We start from the raw sequence: 17861 nt of genomic DNA, 5'->3' as shown, positions 1-17861 counted from the left end.
GAGTAACCTCGACAAGCTGAAAGCTTTTGGAGAACAAGATGATGTAATGTCAGGGTGTTCTGGATCCACATGTGCGTCTGCCGCCTCTGCTAAGGTCACTGAATAAGATGAATTAAAGCACGAGGGTGGTTAATGCATATCATAGAATAAGGTCCTGATTCCCATAAGGTTGGTCTGACTCGATCTTAACAAACTGACTCGATAAAGACATCAAGACGACTCAAAGCGGACTGACTCTAAACATAAAACCAAAGGTAAACGATTAGTAGCAGATAAGCGCCTCCCCCAGACTTACTTCTAACCATCCCTGGTGAGAAAATAATTCAAGCGAGGGAGATCTCCGTTCCCTTTTCTCGTGGCCATGGGTGGGTCGGGGAGACGGTGTCATCCTCCGGTTCTCTTCGAGCGTACGGTGGTTTAATCCTGGAAGCCATCTTGGTACGTCTAGGAGCCATCGTTCGATCGTTGATGGAAGAGTCCTTAGCGGAGCAGCTACTCCGAAAAATCGGAGACTGTTCCTTGTTGAGCAACTCAGGATTTTTGATTTTTATCCTGCAAATAAGTAAAACGAAACACAAAACTAAATCTAAAATAAATATTTACACTCACCAGTGGGCTGCCTCCCACCAAGCGCTTGGTTTAAGTCACTATCTTGACTTGGTTGGCCTAAAGGAAGGATCGCTTAGGAGAATTTCTTCACCCTCTGCGATTGTTGTCTCAGCAAGGTATGGCTTTTATGCGTTGACCATTGACAACAAATTCTTCCCCTTCTGTGTTCAGCAACACAACAGCTCCGTGGGGGCGGACCTCTTTAATGGTGAATGGTCCGGACCATCTAGATCGTAGCTTTCCAGGGAACAATCGTAACCTTGAGTTGAAAAGGAGCACCTGATCCTTAGGTTGAAAATTGCGTCTGATGATTCTCTTGTCATGATAGGCCTTAGTTCGCTCCTTGTAGATCTTTGAGCTTTCATAGGCTAGGTGTCTAATTTCTTCCAGCTCGTGTATCTGCATGGATCGTCTCTCTGCCGCTGGTTTGATGTCGAAGTTGAGTAGCTTCACAGCCTATGCTGCCTTGTACTCCAACTCAACCGGCAGGTGACATGCTTTACTGTACACCAGGTTGTAGGGATTGGTCCCGATTGGTGTTTTGTAGGCTGTTCTGTAAGCCTAGAGAGCGTTGGCTAGCTTGAGTGACCAATCCTTGCGACTGGTGTTGACTGTTTTCTGCAGAATGCTCTTGATCTCTCTGTTTGAAACTTCCACATGTCCACTAGTTTGAGGGTGATATGGCGTACCTACCTTGTGTTGCACGCCGTTCTTCTTCAATAGACCTGCAAAGATCTTGTTGATGAAGTGACTACCCCCATCACTGATGACTACTCGTGGTACCCAAATCTTGGAAAGATTATGGTTTTGAACATCTTAGTCACCACCTTTGCGTCGTTTGTGGGACTGGCTATTGCTTCCACCCACTTAGAAACGTAATCAACTGCTACCAATATGTATTCGTTCTTGAAGGATGGTGGGAATGGTCCCATGAAATCAATCCCCCAACAATCGAATACTTCAACTTCCAAGATGAAGTTCTGAGGCATCTCATTCCGTTTACTGATATTCCCTTGGCGCTGGTATGAGTCGCATCTAGAGATGTAGGAATGGGCATCTTGGAACATTGTTGGCCACCAAAAACCGGCCTGAAGGATCTTAGACACAGTTTTAAATGTCGCAAAATGCCATGCATAAGAGGAACCATGACAGTGGTAGAGGATTCCTGGAATCTCGGACTCAGAAACACATCGTCGGAATACTCCATCCTTGCAACTTTGGTACATATAGGGTTCATCCCAATAGTAGTGTCTTGCTCCTCTTAGAAATTTCCATTTATCATTGCCAGTGAATTTGACAGGTTCTTTCTCAGTTTCCAGATAGTTGGCGATCTCAGCAAACCATGGAAGATTGGGATGTTGCTTTTTGATTGCACAGACAAGGTGTTCCAGAATGCTGGAGCGAACTGGAAGGAGCGGTTGTTCTGTAACGCTTCCCAGACTGATCGAGTAGACATGCTCGACTGGAAGGCTGTCATCAAGTGCTGTGTCTTCATCTATCTTCATTCTGGATAGGTGATCTGCAACGCCATTCTCAATGCCCTTTTTGTCCTTGATTTCTAGGTCAAATTCTTGGAGCAATAAGATCCATCGTAGCAGCCTTGGTTTCGCATCTTTCTTTGTGAGCAAGTATCTCAACGCTGCATGGTCCGTGTGCACTATCACCTTGGAGCCAACGAGGTAGGATCTGAATTTTTCGAAGGCAAAGACAATCGCCAGAAGTTCTTTCTCTGTAGTTGCATAGCGACATTGAGCTTCATCTAGTGTTCTGCTTGCATAATAGATCACGTGAAGCTTCTTATCTTTTTGTTGGCCGAGCACTGCTCCAACCTTAAAGTCGCTTGCGTCAGTCATGATCTCGAAAGGATGTTCCCAATATGGTGGTTGCACAATGGGTGCACTGACTAGAGCTCCTTTGATCATGTGGAAGGTGTCCAAACAATCACTATCGAACTCAAATTTTGTTTCCTTGCAGAGCAGTCTAGTGAGTGGTCTTGCGATTTTGGAGAAGTCCTTGATGAACCTTCTGTAGAAACCAACATGTCCGAGGAAACTCATGATTTCTTTGACAGAGTTTGGAGGCTGTAAAGTCATCATCACTTCTATCTTTGCTTTGTCCACTTCGATCACTTTCTCTGAGATTTTGTGACCGAGAACAATCCCGTCACGCACCATGAAGTGACACTTCTCCCAATTCAACACGAGATGCTTTTCTTCACACCGCTGAAGGACCCTGCACAAGTTTGACAAACATACAAAAAAGGAGTCCCCATAGACGCTAAAGTCATCCATGAAAACTTCCATTATGTCCTCAATTAGGTCAGTGAAAATAGACATCATGCAACGCTGGAATGTCGCAGGAGCGTTGCACAATCCAAACGGCATTCTCCTGTAGGCAAAAGTGCCGTAGGGACACGTGAAAGTCGTCTTCTCCTGATCGTCTGGGTGAATGAGAATCTGAAAGAAACCTGAATAACCATCTAAAAATCAGTAATATGGATGGTTAGCCAACCTCTCAAGCATTTGATCAATGAATGGGAGCGGGAAGTGATCCTTCCGTGTAACCGTATTTAATTTTCGAAAATCAATGCACATATGGTGACCGGTTACTGTCCTAGTAGGTATCAATTCATTCTTTTCATTAGCAAGCACAGTGATCCCCCTTTTCTTAGGAACTACATGAACAGGGCTAACTCACTTGCTATCAGAAATCACATAGATTACACCAGCTTCTAGAAGTTTCATTATCTCTTTCTTAACAACATCTTTTAGATTTGGGTTTAACCGCCTCTGATGTTCTATAAAAGTCATCGATTCATCTTCTAGATGTATTATATGCATGCATAAATCGGGTGAAATACCAGGAATATCTTCTAATGAATACCCTATTACCTTTCGGCATTTTCTCAATTCACATAAAAGTTTAGCAGTTTCAACATTATTGAGTTCAGAGTTCACAATGACAGGATATGTGGAATTAGGTCCAAGAAATGCATACCTGAGTCCCGCTGGAAAGGACTTTAATTCGATCTTTGGAGCCTTGAGTTCGCTCCAGGAATCATCGAGTAGGCTGGTCGGTTTGGTCTGCTTTCTAAGAGCAGTTGCTCCTTCTGGTGAAATCTGATTGCTCGTTTCCCCCAGACTTAGAAAAGCGACAGTCTTTTTAATTCTTCCACTTGAGTCTAGCATCTTTTCGTACCCGTCAGCATCGACGTTGCACGTGTTTTGCTCAGACTCTACTCGTATCAAAGCTACTTCCAAAGAATCATCTGCGAGGATTTCTTCGATCATCCCTTGTTGAGGGGTCAAGGCGGCTTTCTCGTCATTAATCTTGAAGTTCTAACCATCCAAAATAGGTCGTTTGAGCAGCTCGTCCATCTCAAACTTCATCACAATATCTCCCAGTTGGAGATCGATCCTCCCATTGCGGACATCAATGATTGAAGCAGCTGTGCATAGGAAAGGTCGGCCCAGAATGAGAGGGTCTTTCGGTTCATCTTCGAGCTCCAGAACCATGAAATCCGCCAGAACAGTGGTGTTGCCAATTTGCACTTGCAGGTCTTCGAGAACACCTACTGGCAGCTTGACTGATCTATCCGCGAACACCAACGAGATCCTATAGTAGGCTTGAAGTTAGTTAGTCCCATACGTTTTGCAACTGAGTAGGGCATGAGATTCACACTGGAACCTAAATCACATAAGGAACATGCAAAAGCTGTTTTTCCAATCTGAACCGAGAAGACAAATTTTCCAGGATCTTTCAATTTCCTAACTGTTATGTTTTGAAGGACTGCGCTGTATTCTTTTGAGACCATCATGATATCGCTGTCTGCAGTGCTCTTCCCAGAGATCAGCCCTTTCACATGACTGCGCATTGAGGCAATCGTCTGAATTGCGTCCATGAGAGATAGCTTGACATTCAACTCCTCTAGCATCTACTTGCACTTCATCTCTTCGCAATTGTTACGTGACTTCTTAGCAGGGACTGGGTAGGGAACTTTTGGAGTGTAGACGCGAGCAGGAACAGGCCGATATGGCATCGTAAGAGCTACTGGTTCTATCACAGCTGGCTGTTCTGCGTTGTTTCGTGGTCCAAGACATCCTCAGGTTGTTCTCCCTCTTTATGTTTTCCCTTCTCTTTAGCAGTGAGCTTTTTGGGGACAGGATCTGGGAGATGTCTTCCACTTCTTAACTCCACTGCGTTACAGTCCTTGAGATTCTTGTCTGTTTTCCCAGTGAGTGTTCCCTGTTGCCTCTTAATTGTTTCAGCAGTTTGAGCAATCTGAACATCCATCTTTCTTATGTGGTTGCTACAACATCATATTTGGAATTTAATTCCGTGAACATGTTGTCCATCCGAGTGTTGATCTTATTGGTAACCTGGTTCAGTGCTTTCCCTTGAATCTGTTGTCCTTGCAAAAGCTGTTGCATCATTCCTTTTAGTTCATCTGGCTGTCCGCTCGCGGTTGCAGGAGCAGTTTGCAGATTATTTTGCCTGTTCAGAAACTGGTTCTGAGCTTCGCTGAGGATGAACATCTTTCCGTTCTGATTCTGAGAGTATGGCTTCTGATATCTAGGGTTTTGGAACTGATTTCCTTGAGGTATGTCGTTGGGGTTGTCCGGATTGGCCTTGTATGAGAACATATGCGGGTTGTTTCTCACATTAGGGTTTGGATGGTAGTTTTTGAACTGCCAACCCTGCCCATTGACGTAACTGACCTCTTGCTGATCTTCTTCCGATGTCTCGGTTTCAGCTGCAGCATCTGTAGTACCTGGTTCCAGATTGGTTTCTTCCATGACATAGATCTGATTCTGATTGTTCTTGAGCAGCAGATCGACCTTAGCGGCGAGGTCATCAGTCTTCCTAGTGTCCATGCTGTTCACCTTCTTGGAACGGCCAGTCTCCTCGTTTTTGTTGGACGAACTAGCTGCGATGTTCTCTATTAGCGCGTGAGCTTCTTCTGTGGTTTGAGTCATGAAATCTCCATTGCTCACTGCGTTTAGAGCATTGCGGAACTCCCATTCCACACCATCGTAGAAGATTCCTAGGACATGCTCATCGTCAAACCCGTGATGAGGACACTCTCTGAGGGTATCATTGAACCGTTCCCACGCTTCATTGAAAGGTTCATTAGCGAGTTGCTTGAAGGAGGAGATCTTGTTCCTTAGGGCAGTTGTTTTGGCTTTCGTGTAGAAGTGGCCCAAGAAAGCTGCTCTAACCTGTTCTCAAGAAGTTAGGGAACCTGTAGGTAATGACTTAAGCCATCGTGAAGCCTTGTCCGCTAGAGAGAATGGAAACATCATGCATTTGATGAAGTCAGGTGGGACGCCGTTTGCACGAGTGAAACTGCATATCTCTTCAAAAGCTTCAATGTGTTCCATTGGTATCTCAGCTGACAGTCCATGGAACATCTTTCTCTGGACAAGATTTATCATGCTAGGTTTTATCTCATAGTCTGCCCTTTGACATGGTGGTGGAGCGATAGCAGAGCGCGTAGCAGGGATGTTACGCGGTAGGTTCCTCTCACCAATTGGGACAGGTGGTTCCTGCTGTGCAGCCAGTTGCTGCGCTGCGATTGTTTGCTGCAACTCTTGCATCTGTTGCATCTGCTGCTGCATCTGTTGCATAGAAGCGGCCATTTGTTCTGGAGTGCCGAAGTCGGCCATTGTGGCAGTAGTTGATTTTTGTTGACGGTTGGTTCTTTCTAAGCTTGCGAGTTCCTGATTTGTAAGCGAAATTAAGTCCCCTTGTATATTGCTCCGAGTATGTCTACTGGTCATCCACTTGGGTCATTCGCTGCAAAAAGAGGGTTAAACAAGTTAGAGGTTTTAGACTAAATAAATAACCGAAAAATAAAGGTAAAAAGCTGGTCCCTGTCGCAACGACGCCAAAACTTGATACACTAAAATTGGATCTTTGTCTACTGTCAAGTTAACAGTATAGTTGTAATATCTTTAGATTCAATTCCAGAGGACCAGTTCACACTTTATATTTATGGGATCAGAATTAAGCTAAAACAAAGTGGGGGTTTTTAAAGAAGTAAATAACGTAAATAACAAGTAACAAGATGAGGTTGTTTTGAATTGATTTAAAGGTGCTAGTCTAGAGTTTCTTCTTCAGGTATGGAAATCGCAAGCCAAGCAACTATTCATGTTCAGTTTATAACAAGTCTAAAATCGGATCACTCAGGTTGAATCAACCCACTCTCGTGGTATTGATTCCTTTGCAAGTCGGTCTTGATGCCTAAATTCTCGTTTGGATCAAGACGCGCTAGCAAGCTTTAGAGATCAAGTCCGATATGTTCACAATACACCCTAATATCTACTCTCGCTGACTAGGGATGCAAAGCTCATTCAAATCATATCAATTTATCAATTAACAGCTAGCTAAATTGATTAACCCTAATTCATGCACTAAGTGTTCGGTTCAATGCAAGCAATAAAAACATATATGAATGTAGATAATTTTAAGATTACTTATTTATGCTTCAGCTCACGAATCCAAAACCCTAGAACCCTAGACTAACTCGGTGACTACTCAGACATAACACAAGAACAGAAAAACATGATTTTTGAATAATACTGCATATAATAGATAATAGAAATCAGAGGGTTCATGATAATCTTCTCTAGGAGATAGATGAGGCCTTCTCCCTTACAAGCAGCAATCGCCCAAAAATCAAAGCTCTCTCAGGTCTTTCTTGCGTAAAAACTAAGGTAGGTCTAAAGTAATAAATAGGAGACTATATATATAGGAGCCACAGGCGGCTATAGGAAAGAAATAGGAAATCTAGGGCAAATCCCGAAATATTTGGAAACTTCCTTTTTTTTATTTCTGCCGCTGAAGCAGGCACTCAGGTTGCTCCGGTCGGCTGTTCTGCGTGAAAGACTCCATTTCACACTCTTTTTCTCCTTTTTCCCTTCAGCTGGTCTATCTTTCATTCAATGCAACTCAAGACCTGTAATGACTCAAATGGACTAAAAAGACTCGACAAAACCTTGAAAACTATTAATAAGACGTACATATAATGTGCCAGAAACACAATATATCAAGTAACTATCTAATAATTTGATTTAAACACTTTCTAAGTTTTTTTAAGTTTAAAAAGTTTTTTTGCATAGTTATTTGATTTTAGTGTCTAGAAGACTCACAGAAAACTTAAAAAGAAGTCTTCCGACACATCCCGCCTAAATTTAAGTAAAATTTAGGGTTCCCGCCTAAATTTTAGAATAATTTAGGTTTTCCGCCTAAATCAAAGTCTTCCATAAGTCTTCCACAAGTCTTACATAAGTCTTCCATGAGTCTTCCATAAGTCTTCCAGAAGTCTTCTGTGTCGAAAATATTTAACCTAATTGGAATTTTTGTCTCCATATATAAAGAAAATTTACATATTCTCTTTCTTCCTCTCAAATGACTGCAACAAAAATGTAATGTTTCTCACTCTAAAACTCTCCAACCTCTCTCTAATCTCTTTGAACGTCAAAACACCATACTTTATATCTATTTCTCACTTTTTCTTATGTCTTCTCACTAATTTATCTTCTTTTTTGCAGGTTTTTCATTACATGATTCTCATCTTTCACTCTTTCGAAGGTAGATCTCTAAATTTTGGATATGAATTTATGTGTGTGTTTATATGTTAGATTCTAAAAAGCTATAGATTCAACATAGTGTGACTGTTTTGTTTATTTTGTAAGCAAAAAATTTTCATTTTTGCAGTTTTTCTCTGTTTTGAAGTCATTTGAATGTTTTTGAATTTGCAGGTTTTTCCAGATCTGAGAGACTTTGAAAGACTTCTCAGAAGACTCTCGGAAGACTTTTCAGAAGCCTTCTTAGAAACTCTTCTAATGCATTTTATGCTAGAAGACTTCCCACGAAGTCTTCAGGAAATCTTCCGAAGTCTTCTGCCTAAAGTGGTATAAATTTTGTATATGTATTTTGTGTGTTTTATATATTAGATTCTAAAAAATTATAGATCCAACCTAATGTGATTGTTTTGTTTATTATCTAAAAATTTAGTTTTGAAGTCTTCTCTATTTTGAAGTCATTTGAATGCTTTTGAATATGCAGATTTTTCAGATCTGAGACAGATTTTGGAAGACTTCTGGGATAATTCTTGGAAGACTCTCGGAAGACTCTCGAAAGACTCTCGGAAGACTTCTTGGGAAATATTCTAATGTATTTTATGCTAGAAGACTTCCCACGAAGTCTTCAGAAAGTCTTCTGTCCAAAGTGGTACAAAGAGATAATGTGAAGTGGAGTCAAAGCTTTTCTATGTTGAGGGATAATATCTAGCTGTGTAATAATTTTGTTTATGGTCTTTTTATGATTTGTATGTGTAATATTTTAGTTGTGAATTATTTTGCCAAAAGTACTTGACTTTATTAAAGTTATTGATGCAACATACCAAAAAATATTTTAATCATTCTACCCACACATAACAAAGCACAACAACACAAAAACTTAGTAAAATTTGCTAAAACTAAGAGAGAATACTTCTCAAGAAACCTTAGTCAAATTCACAAAAGATCAAAATTGAATTTTAAGCGGAAGTTGAAACTTTAAATCTCATGGAAGTTAAAAATTGTATCTTATGAGGAAGACAACACAAACACATAACATCAACTTAATAAAATAAAATCATCGGAGAAGACTGAAGTCTTCTACAAGTCTTCTATGAGGAAGTCTTCTATGAGGAAGACTTACAGAAGACTTCTCCGTTTAGCTAGAAACATTATTAAACATCAATGTTTATAACTTCATAATTATCACCAATTAAGTTATAAATTAGACTCAGTAGTCCCAATATTGACTAATAAACATGAATTAGCAAGAATATATTAAAAATTTATTTTAATTTTGGATAAATTTGAAGTTTAATAAAGATTTACGTAGAAGACTTCTTTTGAATTCATGCACGGAAGACTTCAAAAGAAGTCTACTCTGTGTAGACTTCAAAAGAAGTCTTCTATTTAAGTCATTTTTGCAATTGCAAATTTACGAAGGAAGACTTCTTAAAATGTCTACTCTACAGAAGACATCTTCGGAAGTCTTCCTTTGTAAATATTGGCTTACTTTTGAAATTAAAATTTTTTCGAAATTCCCAGAGAAGACTTAAGTCTTCTCGGATAAACATGTTACTTTTGAATTTGACCGAAATTAGTCAGAATTTTGACTTTTTGTAGAAGACTTCTAGGGAAGTCTACCTGGAGAATACTTCAAAAGAAGTCTTCTCTAAGTCTTCCGGAAGTCTTCTCAATGTCGCAAGAAGTCTGTTGGGTTACTTTTGCAATTGACTAAATTTGAATTTTCGAGAGAAGACTTCTTTAGAAGTCTTCCGTCGGATGACTTTTCTAGAAGTCTTCTCTCGCAGGCAAATGTTTGACCAAAACCCAGAATTAAACTCGAGAAAGAAGTCTTCTCATTGATATTAAATGTTTTACTATTATTTTTCAATTGTAAAAGTAACCTACGCAGACATCTTCCGGCATTGAGAAGACTTTCATAAGACTTATGTAGAAGCTTTCTCCTGGAAGACTTCCTTAGTCTTCTACAAAAAGTCAAATTTCTGACAAACTTCGGTCAAATTTAAAAGTAACATGTTTATCCGAGGAGACTTCTAAAGAAGTCTTCTCTGGGAATTTCGAAATTTTTTGTTTACAAAGGAAAGTTAGAAGATTTCTAGGGAAGTCTTCTGTTAAAAAACACACAAAACGTCAATTGCAAAACTAACCTGTGCATTGACCAGAAGACTTCTAAAGAAGTCTTCTTCGTCGAACAGATTTGAAAAATAAAATGTAGTTCGCGATTTCATACCTTGAACTCGTGAGATGACTTGTCTGGTTTTTCCAATCACCCAGAACTTCACCACAACAGCTACCTACTCGTTAATCACCAAAAATCGTGAGCTTATGAGCCTTACATAATTTGTAATCAAAATCTTCGGTTTTTTGATGAATTTTGAGAGAAAGTGTAAGATATGTGGTTTGTGTGGATAGGAAATGAGAAAGGATGAGAAGAAATCGAAACTTTAGGGCATTAACACTCTCAATTTGGTAGTTCATGGTGGTTGAGGTATTGATATTAATGGCAAAGTTGTAAATATTTGGTGAAGATGAGGATGGTAAGGTAAAAGTCTTATTTTCAGAAAAAAAGTTATAACATTTTCGTGAATAACTAGAACTTCTAGGGTGAATAGGACAAAACAAAGTTTCAAAAAAACATAGGTTGTTTTTATGTTTGACTTGAAATTTTGAGTCATTTTTGAAAGAACCCCTTAAAACTAATCATAGTTTACATATCTTTTAAAATTATTGTTTTAATTTATTTTAAATTAAATTAAAACATACCTATATTAATTAAATCTGATTAACTAATAAGAAAAAATAATATTTCCAATTTTAAACACCCAAATGTCGTTTTTAGGTATATATACTTAATATTACTGTGAGATCCAATATTATATGAAATAAAATATTTTTATTTGTTTAAATTTTGTTAAAATTTTATTATCGTACATTTTAAAAGTTTATTATAGCGTATAAAATATATCTCATTAGTTTTTAAATAATGTTTTCTTACTAAATTTGTCTTAACATTTTAAAAACACATAAAACTAATTAGTTCACATTTATAGTAACACAAAAAAGTAGGAAAATTGCCACAAATACCATATTCATGGTACCACTTTTCACGTTTACACAAACCACTTTTACCCTCATTTTTATGAAGGGTAAAAGTCACTTATACCCCTAAGGTTAACTAATATAGACTTAGGGTTTAGAGTTGAGAGGTGGGGGTAGGGTTTTTGGAATGTGAAATTTAGGATTCTAATAAATATATAAATAAATACCTAAATATATATATATAAAAATATTTTTAAAATAGTTTCAAACATAATTTTTGATTTTCAAAAACAAATTTTGAAAAAAAAACAAATTTTGAAAAAAATAAAATAAAATAAAATAAAATGAGTTCGAATTTGAAAAAGTATTATTCGAAAACATAATTGTTTTTGTATTTTTTATTTATTTATTTAATTAATGATTTATTATATATATAGATAACAAGGGGATAATAGTTTTTTGCCGAATAAGATATTTTTGAAAATGTCCCTTTAGTGGTGGTAAAAATGAAAAGTGGTACCATGAAGGTGGTAAATATAAAATTTCCCCCAAAAAGTACATGTACCTCGACAAACAAATAAAAATTAAATACATAAGAATATAAAAACACCAAGAACACAACAAATATATTTTTTTTATTCTTCCCTCTTGTTCTTTTATTTATGTCTGCATTTTTTCGTATTAAAAATAAGCATGCTAATTTTATTTTAATCCAAGCTATATGAATTATATTAATAGAGTATTAACTCTGGAGAAATCTTGTAAAAAATACTTTGATTAATATAATTAAATGACTTACCGTATAGTAAATTAAATGAATCACCAAATAATATAATTTTAAATGACTTACCATATAATAATGTTAATTCATCAGTTTATATTAATAGACGAATCAAATAAACTTTTTCTTGATTAATATACGTTTAAATAATTTACCATATAATTTTTATTTTTTAAAACATAAAAATATTTTAATCATTTCTAAAAGTGATAACACATATATGATATCACATTGTCATTCGAAAATGCTTGGAATTTTTTAGAATTATATATTTGACTGTTTTGCTTTCATTTGACACATATTTGTATTATACTAGGGTCTTTGTCCGGGCTACGCCCGGATAAATTTCTTCTTATAATTTTTAATTAATTTTAGCTTTTTATTTTTTTATAAAAGCAAGTATATATATTATTTCAAAATTGACTACCAAAAATATAAGTAATAATACACAAATTAATTTATTATGTTGTCCAACGAATTTGAAATGAATAAACTCATGGGTTGATTGGTAATGGTGGTAAATGTTTTAGACATCCACTTTTTTCTAAATTTTTTTTTTTTTAAAACAATCATATTTTAGCTTTTAAAATTAAAGATACAGTATAAAGCTTTTTTTAATAAAATAATATATTAGTTTTCAAAATCAACTTTTCTAAAGATTTTATTTAGTGCTTTGTAAATAAATATATAGCAAAAAAATTAAAGCCGAAGCAAGACAATTCAGAGCTTATTTTCTAAAGTAAAAACAAAAACAAAAACTACAGAACAACCAATCAACCCCTCACTCTTTGTTGTTTATTTATTATTTAAATTAACAGAAAGTGATGAATAGTCAATATTCTTATGTTTCAGCTAAAATCTTTTGTTTCATATAAAACAATTGTTAAATCTACATTTAATTTAATTTTTTTTTATGTATTTAGAATTATTGATTTTACATTATCAATTTATGCCCTCTCTACAAAAAATACAAACTGACATATATACAGGATTTTTGCATTGTTTATTTCAAATAAAAAATAATTCCATTTGTATAATTAAGGCTATACAATATTGATTTGATACACTAACCAAAATTCTTTTATCAAGGAGACTAAAAACTAAAAATTTTAGCTAATGGTTAAGAAATTTTTTTTCGATCAAATATCAACGGAATTAAGAGAAATGAAATTGATTTACATGGTTTCTGATTAAAATAGATGATTTAAATCGTTCATTTTTACAAAACCAAACTATTTTATGATAAAGAATAAACTGAATAAAAATATCAAACAACAAAAATGCTATTTTTCTCAAAACCAACTTATGGAAACACGTTATAAATAAAAATAAAACACAAAGCAAACTAATCCAATTTTTTTTTTCTAAAAAACACCACCCAAAAATTAGTCTTTAAATAATATAAACCGGACCATCACTCTGTAGATCTGGAAACACTACATAAAATTTAGAGTATAATATAGGACTGGCGATGCCTTGCAAGTGCATATAATTATGCAATGAGTATGCAAAAGCATGTAAAAAAGCCAATATTATCTTAAAAACAAACTATGTTAAAAAAAAAATCTTAAAAACAAACTCTTGTTAGTGTGAATAGCTCGGTCGGTATATGCTTTCATCTTCTCGTAAGGAAAATTATGTCTCAACCTCTCTGCCACTCTTCGAGTTGAAAACTATGTTTATATTAACTGGTCTTGATTAAAATTGCATGAAAAAAAAAACAGAGTAGACATGGTAGTCTCTTAGTGGATCTGCATTTATTCTTGTAGTATCCATCCTCTCCAATTATTCAAGCTGCGTTGGTGTGCTCTCTCTTTTAGACTGTGTTTTTCTTTCATGGTTTTGAAATATGATAATTGTGACTATTTGCATGATCGCATCACCCAGACTTTATGGCTGACAAAATATATGTGTATTAATAAGGATATAGAGTAGACTATAATTTTTGAAAGTCATGACAGCTTGATTATATATGCCTGAGACATCAACTAAGATTCATATTCACATGTTTAAGTGCATTTGCGAGAAAAGGAATTGGCATTCACATGAGATTGATATATTATTTGGTCTTTTAACTCGTTACTAAGCCGAACCGTCAAGGGTTCATGTGAGGATGTTCCATGACCATATCATTATTGTATAAAAGGCTTATGTGCAAATATTATACCAAGCTAGTCATGATAGGTGAGGAACTTGCCACAATAGCAAAGTTTGAGGTTTTGGGAGGGAAGCCTCAGTTGCCGTCATTTCTTTTGAAGATACTGCAGGAGATACCAAATTGGATGACATCTTCATCTGCAGTAGGGAATATCAGTGAAAATATTTTTGAATACATACTGAGCCCTAAATCATTTTTACAATCCAGATTATTGTCATATATATAGATATAATTAAACATATAAAATTGTGATTTTATTTTACCTTTAGATGCATAGTTTTTCACTCGCTTTAGCTTTCTTCAGTGATAATAGAGTTATCAAGATCGTTGAACGAATTGTCCTAAAAGCACATGCTAAGAGAGATGATATGAAGACACATTTTCTCATTGGCCCTGTTCTTTTACCTGCTTTTTTTACTTCTCACTCACTTTTGTTGCATTAGCAATCTATGAATCACAAACTCAATCAAAACCCCCACCTGTTGGAATCGGATTATTATTTTTAAGATGGGAACACTTACCTGATCAAAAAGCAGGATATATGTACTTTGCAAACTGAATTTCTACATTTTCTCGATTTTCCTGTCAAGATCAAACACCAATAGATGTCAAATTCCGTTTACGATAGTAAGAAAAATATAACGTAGCCAAGAACACATCATCGCTGCTAGACCAGTACCAAACCCAATAATGCCTGAATACAATCAGATACAAACCCAGTGAAAAGCTTATATGAACGACTCATGAAAAACAATAAGTCTAAACCAAAACACAAGCATGTCAAATATGTTAAGTTTATGTGGTATTGGCTTGTTTTTTTTATCTCGAGATCGAATCCGCTGCATCGGTTGATGAATGCTTATTGTATGAGTTATGTCTCTGGTCGAGATAATCATATATGGTGGCCTAAGTCAAGGCTGAACCAATGCTAAATCTAAATAGGTGTTCGGTACCTTTTTACATTTATCCGACCATATAACGACAAAAAATAAGCATATCGAGTTTTTCTGCCGAAAAATGTTTTTAACAAGCCTTAAAGGAATTGTGCTTCGACTATTCCATTTGCAGGGCGTGTCTAGACCTTTCTATCGAACCAGATTTAAAAAAGATGCAGCATAGCCTTAAATTTATGTGGTAATAGCTTGTTTTTTTTATCTCGAGAACGATTCCGCTGCATGGGTCCATGAATGCTTATTGTATGAGTTATGTCTCTTGTCGAGATAATCATATATGGTGGCCTAAGTCAAGGCTGAACCAATGCTTAATCTAAATAGGTGTTCGGTACCTTTTTACATTTATCCGACCATATAACGACTAAAAATAAGCATATCGAGTTTTTCTGCCAAAAAATGTTTTTAACAAGCCTTAAAGGAATTGTGGTTCGACTATTCCATTTTCAGGGCGTTTCTAGACCTTTCTGTCGAACCAGATTTAAATATGGAGCATAGCCTTAAGTTTATGTGGTGTTAGCTTGTTTTTTTATCTCGAGATCGAATCCGCTGCATCGGTCGATGAATGCTTATTGTATGAGTTATGTCTCTGGTCGAGATAATCATATATGGTGGCTAAGTCAAGGCTGAACCAATGCTAAATCTAAATAGGTGTTCGGTACCTTTTTACATTTATTTGACCATATAACGACTAAAAATAAGCATATCGAGTTTTTATGCCGAAAAATGTTTTTAACAAGCCTTAAAGGAATTGTGCTTCGACTATTCCATTTGCAGGGTGTGTCTAGACCTTTCTGTCGAACCAGATTTAAAAAAAGATGGAGCATAGCCTTAACTTTATGTGGTAATAGCTTGTTTTTTTTATCTCGAGATCGATTCCGCTGCATGGGTCCATGAATGCTTATTGTATGAGTTATGTCTCTGGTCGAGATAATCATATATGGTGGCCTAAGTCAAGGCTGAACCAATGCTAAATCTAAATAGGTCTTCGGTACCTTTTTACATTTATCCGACCATATAACTACTAAAGATGGGCATATCGAGTTTTTCTGCCGAAAAATGTTTTTAACAAGCCTTAAAGGAATTGTGCTTCGACTATTCCATTTGCAGGGCGTGTCTAGACCTTTCTGTCGAACCAAATTTAAAAAAGATGGAGCATAGCCTTAAGTTTATGTGGTAATAGCTTTTTTTTATCTCGAGATCGAATCGCTGAATCGGTCGATTAATGCTTATTGTATGAGTTATGTCTCTGGTCGAGATAATCATATATGGTGGCCTAAGTCAAGGCTGAACCAATGCTAAATTTAGAAAGGTGTTCGGTACCTTTTTACATTTATCCGACCATGTAACTACTAAAGATGGGCATATCGAGTTTTTCTGCAGAAAAATGTTTTTAACAAACCTTAAAGGAATTGTGCTTCGACTATTCCATTTGCAGGGCGTGTCTAGACCTTTATGTCGAATCAGATTTAACAAAGATGGAGAATAGCCTTAAGTTTAAGTGGTAATAGCTTGTTTTTTTATCTCGAGATCGAATCCGCTGAATTGGTTCATTAATGCTTATTTTATGAGCTATGTTTCTAGTCGAGATAATCATATATGGTGGCCTAAGTCAAGGCTGAACCAATGCTAAATGTAGAAAGGTGTTCGGTACCTTTTTACATTTATCCGACCATGTAACTACTAAAGATGGGCATATCGAGTTTTTCTGCAGAAAAATGTTTTTAACAAACCTTAAAGGAATTGTGCTTCGACTATTCCATTTGCAGGGCGTGTCTAGACCTTTCTATCGAACCAGATTTAAAAAAGATAGAGAATAGCCTTAAGTTTATGTGGTAATAGCTTGTTTTTTTATCTGGAGATCGAATCCGCTGCATGGGTCAATGAATGCTTATTGTATGAGTTATGTCTCTGGTCGAGATAATCGTATATGGTGGTCTAAGTCAAGGCTGAACCAATGCTAAATATAAATAGGTGTTCGGTACCTTTTTACATTTATCCGACCATATAACTACTAAAAATAAGTATATTGAGTTTTTCTGCCGAAAAATGTTTTTAACAAGCCTTAAAGGTATTGTGCTTCGACTATTCCATTTGCAGGGTGTGTCTAGACCTTTCTGTCAAACCAGATTTAAAAAAAGATGGAGCATAGCCTTAACTTTACGTGGTAATAGCTTGTTTTTTTATCTCGAGATCGATTCCGCTGCATGGGTCCATGAATGCTTATTGTATGAGTTATGTCTCTGGTCGAGATAATCATATATGGTGGCCTAAGTCAAGGCTGAACCAATGCTAAATCTAAATAGGTGTTCGGTACCTTTTTACATTTATCCGACCATATAACTACTAAAGATGGGCATATCGAGTTTTTCTGCCGAAAATTGTTTTTAACAAGCCTTAAAGGAATTGTGCTTCGACTATTCTATTTGCAGGGCGTGTCTAGACCTTTCTGTCGAACCAAATTTAAAAAAGATGGAGCATAGCCTTAAGTTTATGTGGTAATAGCTTTTTTTTATCTCGAGATCGAATCGCTGAATCAGTCGATTAATGCTTATTTTATGAGTTATGTCTCTGGTCGAAATAATCATATATGGTGGCCTAAGTCAGGGCTGAACCAATGCTAAATGTAGAAAGGTGTTCGGTACCTTTTTACATTTATCCGACCATGTAACTACTAAAGATGGGCATATCGAGTTTTTCTGCAGAAAAATGTTTTTAACAAACTTTAAAGCAATTGT

General features: G+C 36.3%; 1 protein-coding gene and 1 non-coding gene across 2 annotated transcripts; one reads left to right on the top strand and one right to left on the bottom strand.

The window, feature by feature from the left end:
- Window positions 1-323: 323 nt before the first annotated feature.
- On the bottom strand, window positions 324-3899 carry LOC106448465. The gene is made up of 3 exons (XM_013890347.1): window positions 3501-3899; window positions 1393-3065; window positions 324-552 (listed from the first exon to the last, which is right to left on the bottom strand). Exons 1-3 carry the CDS (start codon window positions 3897-3899, stop codon window positions 324-326), a joined length of 2301 nt encoding a protein of 766 aa, XP_013745801.1.
- A 1774-nt stretch (window positions 3900-5673) lies between these two features.
- LOC125590897 lies at window positions 5674-5780 on the top strand. The gene has a single exon (XR_007326899.1). It is a non-coding gene; the product is annotated as a small nucleolar RNA R71 (small nucleolar RNA).
- Window positions 5781-17861: the final 12081 nt, after the last annotated feature.

Source organism: Brassica napus, chromosome C7 (genome assembly GCF_020379485.1).
Source record: "Brassica napus cultivar Da-Ae chromosome C7, Da-Ae, whole genome shotgun sequence".
NCBI lineage: Eukaryota > Viridiplantae > Streptophyta > Magnoliopsida > Brassicales > Brassicaceae > Brassica > Brassica napus.
This window is presented reverse-complemented; position numbering and strand designations above follow the sequence as displayed.